General features: G+C 72.8%; 6 protein-coding genes across 6 annotated transcripts; 4 read left to right on the top strand and 2 right to left on the bottom strand.

Annotated features, from left to right (window-relative positions):
- Positions 1 to 355: 355 nt before the first annotated feature.
- Positions 356 to 5582, top strand: AURANDRAFT_72518 (expressed protein; the record flags this gene model as incomplete). Its single annotated transcript, XM_009042624.1, has 3 exons — positions 356 to 3969; positions 4169 to 4233; positions 4879 to 5582. The coding sequence occupies 3 exons, from the start codon at positions 360 to 362 to the stop codon at positions 5530 to 5532; spliced, it is 4329 nt and encodes a 1442-aa protein (XP_009040872.1).
- Positions 5583 to 6301: 719 nt separating this feature from the next.
- On the top strand, positions 6302 to 6655 carry AURANDRAFT_6937 (hypothetical protein; the record flags this gene model as incomplete). Its single annotated transcript, XM_009042625.1, has 1 exon — positions 6302 to 6655. A coding segment is annotated over one exon (354 nt), but the record flags the coding sequence as incomplete, so codon positions are not given.
- A 57-nt stretch (positions 6656 to 6712) lies between these two features.
- AURANDRAFT_32530 (hypothetical protein) lies at positions 6713 to 7429 on the bottom strand (the record flags this gene model as incomplete). Its single annotated transcript, XM_009042566.1, has 1 exon — positions 6713 to 7429. The coding sequence occupies one exon, from the start codon at positions 7427 to 7429 to the stop codon at positions 6713 to 6715; it is 717 nt and encodes a 238-aa protein (XP_009040814.1).
- Positions 7430 to 12657: 5228 nt separating this feature from the next.
- DCD1 (putative deoxycytidine deaminase) lies at positions 12658 to 13224 on the top strand (the record flags this gene model as incomplete). Its single annotated transcript, XM_009042626.1, has 1 exon — positions 12658 to 13224. One exon carries the CDS (start codon positions 12658 to 12660, stop codon positions 13222 to 13224), a length of 567 nt encoding a protein of 188 aa, XP_009040874.1.
- A 120-nt stretch (positions 13225 to 13344) lies between these two features.
- Positions 13345 to 15355, bottom strand: AURANDRAFT_67173 (hypothetical protein; the record flags this gene model as incomplete). Its single annotated transcript, XM_009042565.1, has 2 exons — positions 13345 to 14594; positions 14797 to 15355. 2 exons carry the CDS (start codon positions 15353 to 15355, stop codon positions 13345 to 13347), a joined length of 1809 nt encoding a protein of 602 aa, XP_009040813.1.
- Positions 15356 to 15620: 265 nt separating this feature from the next.
- On the top strand, positions 15621 to 18639 carry ABC32 (putative ABC transporter; the record flags this gene model as incomplete). Its single annotated transcript, XM_009042627.1, has 2 exons — positions 15621 to 15877; positions 18108 to 18639. Coding segments are annotated over 2 exons (789 nt in total), but the record flags the coding sequence as incomplete, so codon positions are not given.
- Between the last annotated feature and the right edge of the window lie 533 nt (positions 18640 to 19172).

Genomic DNA, 19172 nt, shown 5'->3' with positions numbered 1-19172 from the left:
GAGCGCGTCGCGCCTGCTGCGAGGTGGGCGTCCCGGCAAGCAGCCAGTCTCGCAGCGGTGCCGAGGCGCCGCCGCGTCCACCACACGGCGTCCCGGCTCGACACCGCTGCCTTCGGCGCCCATTTCGACGAGCACGGGTCGCCGGGCGCGCGCGACCCCGCGGTGGGTGCAACGAAAGGATTGTTGATGTTGAGCCCCTTTTTCGCCCCTGGGCAGAGACTTAGCAGAATCACAACGTCCACTGCCGGCGCCGACGACGCCGCCTCGACAAAATGACCGCGCGCAAGATGATGAAAGTTAGATCGCATTACGGGAGAACAGGATGCTCGACGAGCCGCAGCCGCGCCGCGTAGACCATCATGACGCGCTTACCACAGGAGACGGAAAACTGGGCGCTCATCAACGCCATCGATGAAAGTACGAGGTGGATGAGGGTCGACTCGGCGGCCGCGTGCGCCTGCCCCACCGTCCCGTACCTTCTCGAGTCCGCGGGGGCGCTCCTCGAGGTCGCCGCCGCGCACGTCGACACGCTCCGCGCGCGCGCGGTCTCGCCGACGCTGGGCGCGGGCAACGCCTCGGGGGCGTCGCCCCGCAGCACGACGTCGCCCGAGTCGTGGACGGCCGTCGCCGACGAGCGCGTCTGGCTCCGCGACCGCGTGGACAAGGTCGAGGCGTTGGTCGCGGAGTCGCACCGCGAGCTCGCGGAGAAGGAGTCGGCGCGCGCCTCGGCGGTCGACGCGAACGCGCGCCTCACGGCGGAGCGCGACGACGCGCTCGCCGCGGCGAGCGCCGCGCGCGCCGAGTGCGACGCCGCGCTCGCCGCCGCCGCCGACGCGCCGCGCGCGGTCTCGCCGACGCTGGGCGCGGGCGACGCCCCGGGGGCGTCGCCCCGCGGCACGACGTCGCCCGAGTCGTGGGCGGCCGTCACGACGAAGGGCTGCGAGGTCGCCGAGGCGGCCGCCGAGCTTGTCTCGCTCCGCAACCGCGTGGCCCAGCTCGAGGCCTCGAACAAGCGGTTCCAGCGCGCCGCCCGGGACGACGCGTTCCGCCGCGACAAGTTGGTCGCGGACTCGCGCCACAAGCTCGCGGAGAAGGAGTCGGCGCACGCCTCGGCGGTCGAGACCATGCGCGACGGCTCCAAGACCGCCGCGGAGATCGTCAACCCCATGATGGACGAGAACGATTCGCTGATGTACGAGAACGCTTCGCTCAAAGCCCGCGACCAGGAGCGCGAGCGCGAATTCGTGGCTTTGGAGCGCAAGAACGACGACCTGCGCGCCGAGGTCGAGCGCCTCACGGAGCGCCTCGCGGCGGAGCTCGCCGCCGCGGCGCTCGCCGCGGAGCGCGACGTCGCGCCCGCCGCCGCCGCGCCGCGCACGGTCTCGCCGACGCTGGAGCTCATCGACGAGCTCGGCTCGTCCGCGTCGGCGCCGAAGTCGCCCGGCAGCACGCCCGAGGCGCCGGGCCGCGCGGACCTCGACGCGTCGGACGCGCAGCGGCCCCCCGCGCCGCCGCCCAAGCCGCCGTCGCCCGTCCCGAGCTCCGAGGGCTTCGCGCAGCCGGACGAGGAGTGCGACGACGCCGGCGCGCCGGCGTCGCCCGAGCCGTCGCCCAAGCCGGCGGACGAGGCGTCGCCCGCGCCGTCGCCCGAGCCGGCGGACGAGGCGTCGCCCGCGCCGTCGCCCAAGCCGGCGTCGACGGACGAGTCGGCGCTTGAGCAGCGCGACGCGCCCGCGCCGTCGCCCAAGCCGCCGTCGACGGACGCGCCGGCGTCGCCCGCGCCGGCGGACGAGGCGTCGGACGAGGCGTCGCCCGCGCCGTCCGGGTCGCCCGCGCCGGCGGACGAGGCGTCGGACGAGGCGTCGCCCGCGCCGTCCGGGTCGCCCGCGCCGGCGGACGAGGCGTCGCCCGCGCCGTCGCCCGCGCCGTCGCCCGCCGTCGGCCTCGGCGCGGAGGCGCCGTCGACGGACGAGCCGGCGGAGGCGCGACGCGAGGCGGAGGCGGCGGCGCTGCGCGACGCGTATGAGGCGGCGCTGCAGGAGTGCTCGGCGGTCGTCGAGGCGTGTCGTTCGGCGTTGGCCGCCGGTACGAGCGTCGACGACGCGGAGATCCGGCGCACGTATTCGAAGAAGCGGGCGGCCGCGGACTTGGCGTACCGCCGGCTCATGCAGCACCGCTACGACCTGAAGGAGTCCGGCGGCACCGCGGCCGACGGCTGCTTCGCGCGGCGCGTCGGCGAGGAGTGGCAGTTCTTCGCGAACGCCGGCGGCATCTACGAGGCCTTCCGCGAGGCCTTCCCGGACCTCTTCGGGGACGTTCGGAAGACGGGCAACCAGGTCAGGTCCGTGCTCCGAGGGGAGAAGCGCGTGGACGGGTTCGAGGCACTGCTCTGGCCCGAGGACGTGCCCCAGGAGCTCGTCGAGAAGGCCGTCGCGGCCATGGCGAAGGAGTCGATCTCGAAGAAGCGGGCGACCGAGGACTTGGCGCGCCGCCGGGTCGCGGAGCACCGGTTCGACCTGAAGGAGTCCGGCGGCGGCGCGGCCGACGGCTGCTTCGCGCGGCGCGGCGGCGCGGAGTGGCTGTTCTTCGCGAACGCCCGCGGCATCTGCGAGGCGTTCCGCGAGGCCTTCCCGAAACTCTTCGGAACCGTCATGAAGACGGGCAACCAGGTCGCGTCCGTGCTCCGAGGGGAGAAGGCCATCTCGGGGTTCGAGGCGCTGCTCTGGCCCACGGACGTGCCCCAGGAGCTCGTCGAGAAGGCCGTCGCGGCCATGGCGAAGAAGTCGAAGAAGAGGAAGAAGTCGAAGAAGCCGAAGGAGACGAAGGAGACGAAGGAGACGGAGACGTCGAAGCAGTCGAAGGAGACGGAGACGTCGCGCGGCCTCATCAGCAAGTGGAAGGACGAGGTCGTCGCCCTGCGCGAGGAGTTCCCGGCCGCGGAGTTGCCGACGGACGCGGTCGAGGTGGCGCCCGTGGACGTGACGGGAAGCTGGACCCCTGAGGAGCACTGTGAATCTTTGCGCGGATTTTATCACGGCCTGGACGCGTCTGGAATGGCCAATTTCCACCCGACGCGGACCGCGGACCAGATCCGGACCCACGCGCAGAAGTACTTCGCGAAGATGGCGTCCGCGGAGCCCGGCGAGGCGGTTGCCGAGCTGCGCGCCGCGCTGGAGGTCCAGTCGATGCCCGGGACGGCTGACGCGAGGGAGCGGTGCCTGCGGGAGCTCGACGAGCAGCGTCCCGGGTGGGCGGCGGCGGCGAAGAAGTCGAAGCCGAAGAAGCGACGGCGGCGGGCGACGCGCCAGGAGTTCACGGAGAAGATGGAGCGCAAGACAGCCGAGCATGCCGAACATCTACGCCCCTACGAACAAGCCTACGGCAAGGCCGGGCTGCCCCCGCCGGAACCGGGCCGCACGAAAGCCGCGAACTCGGTCGCCGACAGCGTCGCCGCGGCGCTCGTACTTCTGAACGAGCACCGGCGGCTCCAGGACGACGACGACGACGCGAGCGACTCGGAGGAGGACGGCGCCGACGCGAGCGACGCGGGCGAGACGTCGGGGTTCGAGGAGGACGGGGACTCGCACATGAACGACGTGGACGACGACGTCTCCGTCGAGGACGCGGAGGCGTCCAGCGACGCGCCGACGGACGACGAGGGCGAGGGCTCGACAACGGGCGCGACGGACGACGAGGGCGAGGGCTCGACCACGGGCGACGCGGACGTGACCTGCTGCGGCGCGGCCTGCCTGGAGATGGACGTCGACGTGCCCGGCGGGTTCGCGGCGTCGTGCAAGTGCGCCGCGCCGCCGCCGTCCGCCGGCGAGGGCGACCTCGTGGCCGCGCTCGTGAGCCAGTACGAGCCCTTCGACGACCCGGACGTGCTCAGCGACGGCTCGGAGCCGCGCTCGCTCGCCGAGCTCAAGTTCCACCCCACGGGCGACTTCGCGTCCCTCGGCGGCGCCCTGTGTGCAAATCAAATCTTCAACCCGACTTCAATGTGCGCGTATTCGAATGTTTTGACACGATCACTTCCGCCGTGCTTCGAGAACTCGCTGAGAGCAATCGATTCGTCCAAAGATCAGCCGAATCGACTTCGATTTGACCGAGCTAGAGAATTCTGAAGTTTGGCCCCGACGTCCCAGCTCACTGGTTGATTTGCACACAGGCGGCGCCTTCAACGACGGCCAGAGGGGCCACAACGCGCTGAAGCTACTCTTCGGCAAGGGCAGGGTCGTCGTGGACTTCAGGTCCAGCTGGGACGTTCTGCTGTGCGGCGAAGTCCCCGACAAAGACAAGAAGGCCAACGCGGACGCGGACGCGGACACGTTGTGCTGGTGTCTCGAAGACGTCGCGAAGTGCCTGAAGAAGTATCCTCTTCCGGCGGCGGGAGACAGCGACGGCCTGTCGGAGTCGCGGCGACGAGCGATGCAGTGCACGGAGTCGTTCGTGGACACGGAGCCATGCGACGACTACAAGTGCGACAAAGACGGCTGCCTGCGCGGCCATCGCTGTTTCGGAAACAGGGGCGGCCACGCGGAGGGTGCGCTACTTCCTTTCAAGTGGTTCCCGAAGAACCCCTATCACGAAAGGGCTGACTACCGACGGCGACTGCTTCTCTGTCATGCGTGCACTGAAGCTCGTCGAGCCTACTACGCGGAGGTCGAAGCGGCAAAGCGACGCGCGAGGAAGCTGAAGCGAGCTGAAAAGTGGGCGGCGCTCCTCGGCGCCGACGCTGAGGCCTTCACGGACGAGTACCTCGAGCAGCTAGAGAAGGAACTGACCGATCTCATCGAGGCTTGGATCAAGAAGGCCCGCGGCTCGCGTGGCAAGGTGTGGATCGCGTTGCACGTGCTCGGGACGTCGCTTGGGTCCCAGGACGTCGCGACGGAGGGCCTGAATTCTTCAATCACCTCGGCTTCCGCCGCGATTTACGTCGCGAAATCCAAGACGGACCTCCTGCTCGAGCGGCTCCTGAACTTGGACGAGTCCGCGAGTCTCGGGGACCCGGCACAGTCGATGGTGGCCGACATCCCCTCCGCGGTCAAGGCGCGCGTCGTCGAGGCCTTGGCCCACAAGGTCGGCCGCGACGTCGCCCGGAGGGACGGGAAGATCCGCCTCGTCTACCGGAGGCTCGGCGCGGGCGGCGCCCAAGGCAAAGGCCCCTGGGACGTCGCGGGGCGCGCCTTTCTCTTGGACGACGAAACCGGCGAGTGGCTCGTCGGCGGGCCGCGGAACGCGCGGCTCCACCCCGCCTGCTGCCTCCCCTCGAACCTGGGGCCGCCGCCGACGGCCGGGAAGCGCGTCGACGACTGGGACTCGGACGACGACGACGAGTCAGACGACGACGACGCGCCCCAGGCCAAGCGCCGCCGCGCGCCGCCCCGCGAGGCCGCGTCCAAGCGCCACCGCGCCGCGGCTGCGAACGACCTCGCCGCCGCGCCGCGCCGCAGCAAACGCGCGTGTACTCCGACCGCGGCCGCGGCCGCGCGCGGCGACGTTGATTCCGAGGATTCCGACGAGGACGCCTAGGCGATGACGACGTCCGGGCTGAACGCCGAGTAACTATACTTTTTTCCGCTACCGGAGGCTCGGCACCGACGGACGACGCTCAAGCTTGACGATGCGAGGATCGAGCTTCGACGACTCGTGGAGTCGCGCGCTGACGAGCCCAGGCGTCGACCATCGACGGGTGTTTTTATCGTCGCCAGGGTTGCTTCAAAAAACCGGTGATGCACCCTTGTTGCTGCTCTCCTCAGGGAAGAGGCGCGGGCCGGCTCGAGCCGCCGTCGCACGTCAAAGGTGCGCAACAGCGTGCTCGCTCAGCAGCAGCAGCGCAACAGCGCTGTCCAAGCAGCAGCAGCAAAAAAGTTGAGCACATCGCACAAAAGTAGAAAGTGCTCTCCCAAAACGCTCTCAGAGAGCGCTCGGCCATCAAAGGCGAGTGGAGCGCCGAAGGCCGGGATTTCCCGCCGGAGCTTTCCACAAAGACACAGCAATGCACCCGCGCCGCGCCGTCGTCGCGCTCGTCCTCGCCGGCTGCGCGGCCGCGCTCGTCCCGGCCGTCGGCCGCCGCCGCCGCCGCCGGGCGCTCGCGGCGAAGCGGCCCGCGTGGACGTGGGAGGAGGCGAGGGAGTACGCGCGGTCCTTCGGCTTCGCGTCCGAGGCCGAGTACAAGGAGTACCGCTGCCCCGGCGCCTACGCGCTGCCCAGCGACCCCGTGGCGGCCTACGGCGAGCGGTGGACGTCGTGGAGCGACTTCCTGGGCTGCGTCGAGGTCTCGGGCCGCGGCGGCTTCGAGCGGGTCCTCTTCGTCGAGATGGGCTGGGGCTGCGACCAGCACGGCCAGGACCCGACGAAGGCCGCCGTGCGCGCGGCGCGCAACGCCATCGAGTTCAACTCCATCCCGTCCATCGGCGCCGTCGTGCCCGGGGGCTACGACAACATGAAGCTCGGCCTCGACGTCGCGCTGCCGCGGCGATGCCACGGCGAGCTGGACCAGACCCAGCTGCGGGCCGTCTTCCCCTACGGCAATATCGCCTTCGTCGAGCTCCAGGACGGCGGCGCGCTCTTCCGGTCGGGCATCGCGCTGCCGGCCATGGGCGACCGGAACGACGACGCCATCGTGGCGATCGTCTCCGTAACCGTCGGCTATTGACCGACGCGCGTGGTCCGCGTCTCCGTACCCGCCGTCGCGCTCCGCACACGTAGTTTACCCGAAGCACTCGCGCTTGCGGCCGCGCGCGCGGACCGCGTCGAGCCGCGTGAGCGTGGGCGCCGGGTCCGCGGACTTTTCGCGGTACGCGTCGCGGACGGCGTCCCACATCTCGTCGGCGTCGCGGTGCGTCGAGATGAGCGCGCGCTCGAGGACGTACAGGTCCACGGCCTTGTCCTCGGGCGTCGACGACAGCGACCCGAGGCCGAAGTCGATGAGCGCGAGGCTTTCCAGACCGCCGTCGGCCGCGGCCTCGCAGATGACGTTGGACGTCGTGAGGTCGCCGTGCGTGAGCCCCGCGTCGTGGAGCACGGCGACGGCCTCGCCGAAGCGCCGCAGCATGTCCGCGACCCGCGCCGGCCGCTTCCAGCGGTGCTCGTCGACGTACGCTTTTCCCGTCAAACCCGCGACGCGCTCGAGGTAGAGCGCGTGGCGCGCCGTGTCGGCGACGAGCACGGCCGGCGCGCGGATGCCGAGCTCGGCGCACTTGGCGAGGCACCGCGCCTCGGCGAGCGTGCGCTCCTTGCGCAGCTTGGAATCGATCTCCGGGTGGCGGTAGGTCTTCCTGAAGCGGTGCTTCGCCACCGCCGGCAACCCGAAGACCGTGCAGCCGTAGACGCGCGCCTCGGCGCCCTGGCTCAACAGCTCCCAGCCGGGCTGCACCGGCGACGGCTCGTCGGGCGACGGCGACGGCGCGGCGACAAGGGAGGCCATTGCTGTCGCCTCCGCCCACTGGCAGGCCAACATCGGCTCGATGCCGTAGGCTTGCCGTGCGACGCGTCCGCTCTACGGCGACGCCGCGTTGCCACTTGCGTTACCCGCAGGCCTTCCCCCGCCGCGCCCTCAGTCGCGGGGCCGGGGCGCCACGGGCGCCGCGGCGTCCGCGGCGCGCGTCGCGCGCGCGAGGTCCTCCTTGAGCGCCGCGATGGTCGCGCGCGCGTCCTTGAGCTCGTCGGCGACGAGGCCCGACTCCGCGAGGAGCCGCTTGTGGTCGCGGCGGAGCCGGTCGTCGCGGTCCGAAACGCCCCTCGCGCCGTCGAGCTCGGCCTGGAGCTCGCGGCAGAGCTCGACCCAGTGCGCGATCTCCTTGGCGTACTCGTCCGTGAGCTCCTTCTCGGACGCGAGCTTGGCCTCGCCGGCCTTGAGCCGCTCCGCGAGCTCCCAGAGCATCTCGTCCTTGAGGTCCAGCGCCTCGGCCCAGCCGCGGTTCGCCGCGGCGGCCTCGAGGCGGTCGCCGAGCTCCCGGGGCAGCGCCGCGTCCGGGTCCGCGTCGGGCAGCCGCGGCGTCGCGCGCGCGGCGAGCGCCTCGACCTCGTGGCAGAGCTCGGAGAAGCGGTGCACGAAGCCGACCATGGACATGGCCGGCACGTCGCCGTCGCCGCCGTCGGAGCCGCCCGCGTTCGACGCCTCGAGGGACAGCCGGTCGATGGCCTCGACGTCGCACCGGAGCAGCTCCGCCGCGCGGTCGAGCTCGCCCGCGCGCGCGTCGCGCGCCTCCCGGAGCCGGCCGAGCACGTCGTCCGCGTCGCGCCGCGTCTCCGCGTCGATGCGCTCGTAGGTCCGCTCGAAGGCCTCGCCCTTGTCGCGGACCCAGCGGCTCGCGGCGGCGAGCCGGTCGCGCCGCGGCAGGAGCTTGGCCATCATGAGCTGCCGGAGCTTGTCGAGGCGCCCGCCGTACGCGTCCGCGAGCGTCGCGACGTCGTGGCCCTCGCGCGCCGCGGCCTCGGCGCCCTCGGCCGTCAGCGGCGCGCCGCAGGACTCGCTGAAGTGCGTGTAGAGCGGCGCGGCGCGGCCGAAGGAGCACGGCGGCGGCGGCCCGGCTCCGCGCGAAGCGCGGCGCGGGCGCCTCGCCGGGGTAGCACGCCGCGGGCGCGGGCGCGACGGCGTCGTAGGCCGGCGGCTCGTCGTCGTCGTAGTGGTGGTGCACGACGACGCGCTCCACGGACTCGCGCGCGCCGCGGCGCCGCCGGTCCCCGCGGCCGTCGTCGCGGCGGCCCGGGTCGTCGCGGCGGCCCGGGTCGTCGCGGCGGCCCGGGTCGTCGCGGCGGCGGCGCCGCGGCTCGTCGTCGGCGTCGCGGAGCACGAGGCGGTCCGCGCCGTCGCGGCGGTCCTCGTAGTAGCGCGGCTCCGGGGCGTCGTCCCGCGCCGCCGCCGGCGCCGCGCGGGGCCGCTCGGGCGACGGCGCCGCGGGCGGCGGCGGCGCGGCGGCCGCGGGGTGCGCCGGCGCCGGGTCGTGGGGGGCACCGGACCCGTGCGTCGCCTCGAGGCCCGCCCTCCGGCCCTCCTCGTACGCGCGGAGCACGGACGACACGGACGTGTGGCCCCGGGAGAAGGACGGCCGCCGGTCGTGGCCGCTCGGGCTGTGGGGGGCCTCGTCGCCGCCGACGCGCCGCGCGAAGGCCTCGGCGGCGCGGGCCCGCTCGGCGGCGTGCGGGTCGCCGGGCGCGGCCGGCGGAGCGCCGGCGCCGAACGGAAACGCGGCGCTCTGGCGCTCGTGGACCTCCATGATCTTCGCGGTGGCGCCGGCGAGCTCGTGGGCCGCGCGCTCGAAGGCCGACGTGTCCACGGCGGCGCTCGACTTGCGGCGCGCCGTCGACGACGAGCTGCGCGCGTTTGAAAGGTCACGTGCGTTGCATAAGGTGCGCGTGGGACGCAAGGGACGCACCTCGACGACTTCTTCTTGCTCGCCTTCTTGTCGCCCTTCTTCTTCGTCTTCTCGCCCATAGTTCGCTGCTGCCGCGGCGGTCGCTGCGCGTCGGTCGCTGCGGCGCGGCGGGCAGGCGAGGCAGCCCGCTAGCGGTCGGATGCAAAAGGGCAAGGCAGAGAAGCTGATCGGCAACATTAGCCCGTCGTCGGTCGCAAAACATGATGCTGGCGCGTCGCCTCGCCGCGATGGCCCCGCGGCGTCGCCCCCTCGGCGCCCGTCCCTTGAGCGACGAGGCGACGGAGCCGGCCAAGGGCCGCGTCATGGCCTGCGTGCCGACGCCGGACCGCCGGGCCTACGCGGCGGCCCTCCGGGACGAGCGGCGCGCCTGGCGCGCCGCGGAGCTCGCGCGCGTCGCGGACACGGCGGCGGAGGAGGAGGCGGAGCGGGCGCGCCTCGCCGCGGCCAAGGCCGCGAAGCGCGAGGTCCGCGCGGCGCGCGCGGCGGAGAGCGCGGCGGCGCAGGCCGCGGCGCGCGAAGACGCCAGGGCCGCGCGGCGCGCGCGCCTCGGCGGCGCCGTCGCGGGCGCCGAGGCGGCGCGCGCGGCGCGGCGGGCGCGCCAGGCCAACCTCGTCGCCGCCCTCGAGGCGGAGTCGGCGCTCTGGCTCGTCGACGACGACGCGATCGACGCGAAAATCACCGAGGAGCTCTTCGCCGAGCCGGGGTCCACGGGCCTCGTCACGGCCGAGAGCCACTTCTACTGGCGCTACGCCGCCGTCGTCGACGCGGACGTGGGCAAGGGCCGCCCGCCGCCCGAGGACCTCGCGCTCCTCAAGGCGGACGCCGCGAAAGCCGAGGCGGCGCGCGTCGCCACGACGACGGAGCGGCTCATGCGCACGCAGGCCGCCCACCTCACGGAGTACCACGCGATCCTCGACGACGCCGCCGACATCGCCGACGCCATCCAGGACCTCGAGGTCCAGGTCATGAAGCCCCGGCCGTTCGTCAAGCGCGGGCCCAAGTAGCGCGCCCCTTTATTATTGAACCGCCGCGCGTAGCCGGTCCCGGAGCCCGGGGAAGCCGCGCCCGGCGCCGTCGACGAGGAGCGCGTCGCCCCGCGCCGGCGCGACGACGACCGCGGCCGCGTCCGCGCCCGCGGCGTCGCGGACGCGGACGTCCTCGAGCTCCGCGCCCCGTAGGTCGAGCGTCCGGAGCGCCGCCAGGGGCTTCGCCGCGTCGAAGACGTGGAGCCGCGCGCCGTCGAGGACGAGGCGCCGGAGCGCCGGCGGCGCCAGCGCGTGCGTGTCGCCGTCCGCGACGCGCGGCACGTCCGCGGTCCGCGCCTGAAGAGCGCGATGCGACGTCGCTTCAACGTGCGCGTGTCGCGCCGTTTCGAAAGCGTCGACTCTTGGAGACCGCTCCGAGCGATGGTCGCTCGTCCAAACATCAGCCGAAACGAGTGGACGACGACCGAGCTCGGAGCCCCGGAAGTTTCGCGCGCTTGTCCCGCCCCGGTCCGCGCGGCGACCGCGGCGTCGCCGAGCGGCGCGACGGCGAGCTCGACGACGGCCCGCGCCCCCGGGACGCCCCCCCGCAGCGACGCCGACCGCGTCCCGCCGAGGACGTCGCCGTGGAAGCGCAGGAGCGCCGCGCCGAGGCTCCGGCCGGACGCGTCGCGCGCCTCGAGCTTCAGCGCGGCGTTCCGGGGCACGCCGCAGGACACGAAGCGCTCGCCCGGCCGCAGGTCCAGGCGCGCGTCCGCCGCGGCCCGCGTGACGCCCGCGCCGACGAGCAGGGCGACGTCGAGGCGCGCGGACCGCGCGAGCGACGCGGGCAGCGCCGCGCGGAGCCCGACGAAGGTGAGCGCGGCGGGCGGCGGCGGCGGCCGCGCCCGGCGCCGCGGCGGCTCCGGCGCTTCGGGCGGCGCCTCGTGGGGCGGCGCGCAGCGCGCGACGGCGAGCTTCATCGCGGCCTTCGCGGGCGCGAGGTCGACCCAGCGCCAGGGCTCCTCGAGCGCGTCGCCGCGCGCGAACGCGTCCGCGTCGCCGACGTCCAATTCGAGGTCCTCGACGCGGAACTCGACGGACGCGACGGCGCGCGGCGCGCGCTCCTCCGCGACCTCCCAGACCACGAGCAGCACGTCGAGCTCGTCGTCGAGGAGCCCCGCGGCGACGCGGGTCTCGGCGTACGCGGCCCCGTCGACGTGGAGCCCGAGGGGCCCCTCGTGGACGAGGCGCTTCCGCCGCGTCACGAGGCTGCCGTCCGCCGGGCCCGGCGGGCAGGCGTAGACCTTCAAGATGCCGGCGACGTGCCTGGCCGCGGGGCCCCGCCAGCCCGCGGCGCAGACGACGACGCCGCGCGTCTTCGCGTCGGCCGCGCGCGGCGCCGGCGCGCGCGGCCGCGGTTCCCAGGCCTTCCGCGCCGCGTCGAAGCCGCCGCGCGTCTCGTTTGCGGTAAGCGCGCGCCGGGCGACGCACCAGGCCGGGTCGCCCTGCGCGGCCGCGCCCGTCGCGCGCCACGCGTAGACGCGCGCGTCCTCGTCGCCCGCGACGGCGCGCGACCGCTGCTTCTTCCGCCCGAGCTCGTAGAGGTAGCGCACGCGCGGCGCCGCCGCCGGCGCCGCCGCGGCGGCGTCCGGCGCGGGCGCGGGCGCCGCGGCCGCGGGCTCGTCCGCGACGCCGGCGCCGCCGTCGCGGTACTTGGCGAGCGCGAGGCGCGCGGTCTCCGCGCCCGTGAGGTTCCGCTTCACGTCGACGCCGCCGCCGCGCTTCGACAGCGAGTAGCGGTCGTGGCGCACGGGCACGGCCTGCGCGCCGCCCCACCGGGACGTGAAGGGCCGCTCGCCGCCGTAGTCGTCGTCCTCCATGCGCCGCAGCGACGCGCCGACGCGCGCGGCGTCGCGCGCGGCGCGCCGCGCCTCGCGCTGGGCCGCGCGGCGGCGCCGCCGCGCGAGCTCGCGGCATTCCAGCGCGGCGTCGTCGACGACGTGCTTCGCCTCGGCGGCCCGCGCCGCCGCCTCCAGACCGGCGCAGGACTTCCAGAGCTCGCGCACGTCGCCGTCGACGACGGCGAAGCGGCCCGACGACGCGCCGGGGCCGCGGCCGAAGTTCGCGACGCGGGCCTCGTCGGCGCGGACCATGATGGTTAATCGTTCATACCATAAGGGCTGCTGTCTGGGTAAACTTGTGTCTTGCCCCGCCTGGCTAGCCGCGCACCATCACGATCATGGGCTGCTTCGCTGGGTAAACATCGCGACTTGCAGTGTAGTGGCAAATTCGAACTCTGCGCGCGCCGAGAGATGGACGCGTGCAAGCGCCCGTCCGAGGTCAGCGAGGCGTCGCCCGCGAGCAAGCCCGCGGCGTCGAGCCGCAAGCGCCCGCGCGACGACGGCGCCCCGCCCGCGCCGAAGCCCTTCCTCGGGCGCGTGAAGGAGATCTGCGCGAAGTGCACCGACGATTCCCAGCGCCTGGGCTGGGACGAGTACTTCGCGTCCATGGCCCTGCTCGCGTCCGCGCGGAGCCCCTGCGATCGGCTCCACGTCGGCTGCGTCATCGTCCGCGACCGCCGCGTGCTGGCCATGGGCTACAACGGCTTCTTTCGGAACGCGCCGCACACATCGATCGTGGCGCACGGCCACGAGCAGGCGACGGTCCACGCGGAGGTCAACGCCGTGTCCCACGCCGCGCGCACGGGCATCGCGCTCGACGGCGCCAGCGCCTACATCACGCACTACCCCTGCGTCAACTGCTTCAAGACGCTCGTCTCCGCGGGCATCAAGGAGGTCCGCTACATCGACGACTACCGCAACGACCCCATCAACGCCCAGCTGTCCGACGTCGCCGGCGTGCCCATCGAGCAGCTGTAGTAAGGCTTCGGAGAGGCACCGGGCGGGGTGGTCGTGGAGGTGGCGGACCTCGACTCGCCTGTGGTCCGAGTCTGTTTCTTATGCACAGAGCGTGGGTGTCGCTGCCCCTACCGCCGCCGCCTAGGCCGGGGCCGCGCCGCGGTGGAGGACGCGGTGCTTGGGCTTGGCCCAGCCCCAGCCGGCGGTGAAGCCGGGCGCGAACTTGCCCGTGGCGAGCCCCACGAGCGACGGCGCGAGCTGGAGCAGCGCGGAGATGGCGCCGATGACGAGCATGGGGAAGACGCCGAAGGGCGCGGGCGAGTTGTTCCGGGACACGGCCACGGACTCCTTGACGGGGAACCGGCCGAGGACGTCGTCGAGGACGTCCGGCGCGGCGCCCGGCCCGACCTCGCGGAACCAGCACGCCCAGAGCGGGTAGGTCCAGTACTTGAAGCAGCGCGCCGGGTCGAGGAGCGGGTTCGGCGCGCGCGGCTCGCAGCCGATGAGCGCCGCGACGGAGTCCGCGAAGGCCGGGTAGTCGACGAGGGGCCGGAGCTGGGGCGAGAGGCGGTAGTAGGCCGTCTCCTCCGCGCCGTCGCGCGCCGCGCGCGCCGCGTAGTCCGCCGGCAGTTTTCGCTCGCCGGCGACGAGGAGCGCGTGGTACCGCGCGAGCAGCTCGGCCATCTGCGGGATGCCGCCCTGGTGGCCCCGGGCCCAGCCGACCATGGCGAGCGACGCGCCGTAGCCGGGCGCGAAGCAGTGCTTGTACCAGGCCCGGGGGTCCCGGGGCAGGTCCTCGGCGAGCCAGGCGAGCTTCGTCGTGTAGCCCGTGCACCACAAGATCGCGTCGACGTTCGGCACGTCGACCGCCGCGCGCGGCGGGTCGCACGCGTCGAGGTCCGCGAAGCTCACGTCCGTAAAACGGGCCACGGCGTCGGCGCCGACGGCCAATTGTTTCGCGCAGACGAGCTTCATCTTCCCCTCGCAGAGCAGCTTCAGCGGGCGGCCGTTCTTCGTGATGTAGCGCGCCTGGTCGCTCTGGTAGTACGCGTCCCTCGTCGCCGCGACGATGAGCTTGGCGCTGAGCCGCGCCTCGGGCGACGCACTCGCGTCGTCCTTGATCATGCCGAAGTACTGCTGCTTGTTCGCGCCGACGAGGAAGACGGACGCGGCCTGCATGACGCGCGGCGTCGTCATGTACTCGAGAAAGTCGGGCATCGCGCACTTGTCCGCCTCCGCCTTGTCCGTGATGATGGCGTACTCGTCGGGGAACTTGTCGAGGAGGGCGGGGAAGCGCGGCGCGATGGTCGGCGGCGACCGCGTCCAGACGACCGCGCGCGCGGCCACCGCGGCGACCTCGCTCGCGAGGTCCGCGGACGACTCGCCGAGGCCTGGGCAGCACAAGAGTGATTCAACGTCGCTTCAACGTGAGTGTGCCGCGCGCGCTCGCGTTCCGGAAAAAGCATCCACGCGTCGAGACCGTTCCGAGAGATGATCGCTCGTCCAAAAATCAGCCGAAACGAGTGGAAAACGGCCGAGATCGGAGCCTTGGAAGTTGGGCATGTCGCTCTCTTTTGCTGCCCTGGCCTAAACCGACGACGACGACGGTCTGCCCCGCGAAGCGGGTCGCGTTCTTGTAGTCCGACGAGTGGAGCTGCGCGCCCGGGAAGCCCGCGGCGACCTCGCGGGGCCACTTGGGGTCGCTGTTGCTGCCCGTGCACGCGACGACGGCGTCGAAGGACCGCTCGGCGGCCGCGCCGCCGGCGCGCGTCGTCGCGGTCCACCGGCCGCCCGCGTAGGCGCAGCGGACGAGGTCCGTGGAGAACTCGATGTGCGGCTTCAGGTCGAAGCGCGCCGCGTAGGCCTCGAGGTAGGCCGCGTACTCCTTCTTCGTCCAGTAGCGCATCTTCTCGCCCTTGGGCGGCGGCGCGTCGCTGTAGGCCATGAAGTAGTTGGACGTCGTCAGCATGAGCGTGTCGTAGGCCGCGTCGTCGTCGGCGGCGAACCAGCCGCCGATGCGCGGCGTCCGCTCCACGGCGACGGCGTCGTTGCCGCAGGCGAGGTGCTCCTTGAGCGCCACGAGGCCGCTCGGCCCGGCGCCGATGACGAGGACGCGCCGCCCCGCCAGCGCGCGGGGCTCGGCGTGGAGCATGGCGCCGGGCGGGGCGCACATCTCGAGGCGCGCGGAAGGGTGTGTGTCGCGGTCGAATGGAAAACTAAAGCTGACAAAGGCGGCTGAAGTTCGGACGCAGAGGTCGGGCTGCCCCGTTCAACTCTCGACACCGTGACTCACGAAAGCTACCTTTTGACGTCAAAAGCATCGTATTTTCCGATCGCGTCAATGTGTTGAGGTTCCCAGACCCCTTCCTCGGGCTGCCCGACCGCGCGACGTCCTGAAGCAGGCCGCGCCGACGACCATGGGCAAGGACGTGGCGGACGTGGAGGTCGGGGGCCGCGCCGGCGTGACCCTCGAGGCGCTGGACCTGGGCTACGTCGTCAACGGCGCGACGCTCGTCTCCGGCGTGAACGCGCGCTTCGAGCCGGGCACGCTGACGGCCCTCATGGGCCCGAGCGGCGCGGGGAAATCGACGCTGCTCGGGCTGCTCTGCGGCCGCGGCGGTGGCGACGTGTCCGGCGCCGTGCTCGTCGACGGCGCCGTGCCGCCGCGCGCCGCGTACCGGCGGCTCGCGACGCTCATGCCCCAGGACGACGAGCTGCTGGCGGACCTGACCGTGCGGCAGACCCTGGTCTACGCGCACGCCCTGCGGGCGCCGGCGGGCGGCGACGACGGTCGCGTCGACGGCTACCTCGAGCGCCTCGGCCTCGCGGCCGCCTCCCACAAACGCGTCGGCGGCGGCGGCGCCGTGGGCATCAGCGGCGGGCAGATGCGGCGCCTGAGCGCGGCCATCGAGTTCCTGAGCGGGCGGCCCGTGCTGCTCATGGACGAGCCGACGAGCGGCCTCGACGCGGCGGCCGCGAAGGACCTCGTGGACCTGCTCCAGGCCGCGGCCAGGGCAGCAAAAGAGAGCGAAATTCCCAACTTCAAAGGCTCCTTTCTCGGCCGTTTTCCACTCGTTTCGGCTGATTTTTGGACGAGCGATCATCTCTCGGAGCGGTCTCGACGCGTGGCCGCTTGTTTTGGAACGCGCGCGCGCGGAACACTCATGTTGAAGAGAACTTGAATCACCCTTTTGCTGCCCAGGCCGCGGCGCGCGACGAGCAGCGCACGGTCGTGGCGACGATCCACCAGCCGTCCTGGGGCCTCTTCTCCACCTTCGACCAGGTCCTCTTCCTCGCGCCGGGCGGCCGCGCGGCCTTCGCCGGCGCGCCGGACGCCGCGCCCGCGTACTTCGCGGCCGCGGCCCCGACCGACGGCGGCGGCAACCCCGCGGACGCCGCGCTCGTCGCCCTCGACGCGGACCCCGGCGCGTGGGCCGACAAATGGGAGGCGTCGCGCGAGAAGCACGACGCGCTCGCGAAGGCGTCCCAGTTCTACGCGGCGAGCATGGCCGACGCGTGGGCCGGCGGCGGCGGCGCGCCCGCGGAGTACGACGTCCCCCTCGGCCGCCAGTACGCCGTGCTCCTCGGCCGCACGGCGCGCATCTGGGTCGCCGCGCCGGGCCAGGCCCTGACGACCTACTGCATCGTCGTCGTCGTCGCGCTCTTCTGCAGCTCGCTCGTCTACGACGAGTCGTGGAGCCAGTCGAAGGCGGAGATGCTCCTCTTCTGGGGCTTCACGGTCTTCCTGGGCTGCGCGACGCCCGCCGCCGTCTACGTGCCCCTGGAGCGGCCCTTCGTGAAGCGCGAGTGGCGCAACGGGACCTACGCGGCGTCCGCGTACTGGGCCGCGCGCGTCTCGGTGGCGTGCGCGTCCGCGTGCGTCGCCGCCCTTGTCACTACTTCAATAGTCATGGGCGTCCACGGCATGAACGCCGGCCGGCCGGCGACGGCGGCGCCCTACGCCCTCCTCTGGCACTTCTACGCGGCGACGATCGTCCACTTCGCCAAGTGCACCGTCATCGGGCTCGGCATCGGCTGCGCGTTCGAGAAGACTCTCGGGCCGGGCCTCGTGACGGCGTTCCACGTCTTCTCCCTCCTCACGTCGGGCTTCCTCATCCCGGGCCACATGATGCGGCCCGCCTTCTTCTACCTCCAGAAGGCGAACATCTTCCACTACTACATCAAGATCATCTTCTGCGTGACGCTAGACCACGCGGACGAGGCCGCGTACTACCTCCTGCGGTCCAAGGAGTTCTGGGGCGTGAACCCGGGCAACGTGCGGTCCTGCTACCTCGCGGAGCTCGCCATCCTGGTTTTTGTCGTCGCCGCGGGGGGCGTCGCGTGCGCCCGGTCGCTCGCGCGGCAGGACCCGGCGCCGCCGACGCGCGTCGAGGTCGCGAAGCCCGCCAAGGACGGGGAATACGAGGCCCTCGAGGCCGACAAGGCGACCTACGGCGGCGCCGACGCGGGCGCGACGCCCGTGGCCGTGGCCGCGGACCGCCTCTGGTTCTGGCACGCCGCGGACGCAAAGGGCGGCCCCGACAGGGCGGCCGTCAAGGACGCGACGGTCGTCTTCCCCGGCGCGACGGCGACGGCGCTCATGGGCCCGAGCGGCGCGGGCAAGAGCACGCTCCTCGACGCCCTGGGGGGCCGCGTCGCGGGCGAAACCCAAGGCCGGGTCCTCGTCGACGGCGCCGAGGCGTCGCCGGAACCAGGGCAGGAAAAGGGTGATTCTACGTCGCTTCAACGTGAGTGTTCCGCGCGCGCGCGTTTCAAAAACAGTACCCACGCTTCGAGAGCGCTCCGAGAGATGATCGCTCGTCCAAAAATCAGCCGAAACGAGCGGAAAACGACCGAGATAGGAGCCTTTGAAGTTTGGAATTTCGCACCCTTTTCCTGCCCAGGCCCGAACAGTTCCGGCTCCTGGCGACGTACACGCCCCAGGACGACGCCCTCATCGCAGAGCTAACCGTTGGCGAGACGCTGCACCACAAGGCCCTGCTGAGCCTGCCCGCGGGCGCGGCGCCCGCGGCGTGCGCGCGCGTGCTCGCGTCGCTGGGCCTCGACGGCAAGCGCGACGTCGTCGTCGGCGGCCCGGACAAGCCGTCGCTCTCCGGCGGCCAGAAGAAGCGGCTGAGCGTGGCCATGGACCTCCTCGGCGACCGGCCCGTCATGATCATCGACGAGCCGACGACGGGCCTCGACGCGGCCGCGACGCTCCTCGTCGCCAAAATAATCACGTCGCTCAGCGCCGTCGAGCGGCGCACGGTGATCTGCACGATCCACCAGCCCCCCTGGGCCATCGTCGAGACCTTCCACCGCCTCGTCGTCGTCGCGGGCGGCCGGCCCGTCTACGGCGGCGCTCCGGCGGGCCTCAAGCCCTTCCTCGAGGGCCGGGGCCGCGCCTGCCCGCCGCTGGAGAACCCCGCGGACTTCGTCATGGTCGAGCTCGCGCGCGGCGGCGTCGAGCCCCAGGCCCGGGCCGAGGCCGCGGCCGCGGTCCCCGCGGTCGACGCGGCGAAGAAAACCGGCGTCGCGGCGCGGGCCGGCGCCTACGCGCTGGGCCCCGCCGACCAGTATCTCGCGCTCGTGCGGCGCAACGTCAAGCTCTGGAAGGTGGACCCGGCCCAGGGCATCGCCTTCTTCACCGCGCCGCTCGCGACGGGGACGTTCGCGGCGCTCAACTTCCACAACTTCGGCCCCAACGTCTACCTGGGCATCGCCGTCTACATGATCTCGAGCGTGCCCGCCATGTCGTCCATGGGCGTGTCCGTCATGCTCGTCCCGGGAGAGAGGGCGTTCGTCGCGCGCGAGTTCCGCAACGGGCTCTACTCGGCGGAGGCGTACTGGGCCGCGCGCTGCACCGTGACGCTGAGCTGGGTCTTCTTGTGTTGCCTGAGCATCATGCCCTGGCTCTACTTTCTGCTGGGGCTGCCCATGGATCTGTGGCGCGTCGCGCCCTGCGCGTT

This window comes from Aureococcus anophagefferens, assembly GCF_000186865.1.
Source record: "Aureococcus anophagefferens unplaced genomic scaffold AURANscaffold_34, whole genome shotgun sequence".
Classification (NCBI taxonomy): domain Eukaryota; class Pelagophyceae; order Pelagomonadales; family Pelagomonadaceae; genus Aureococcus; species Aureococcus anophagefferens.
This window is presented reverse-complemented; position numbering and strand designations above follow the sequence as displayed.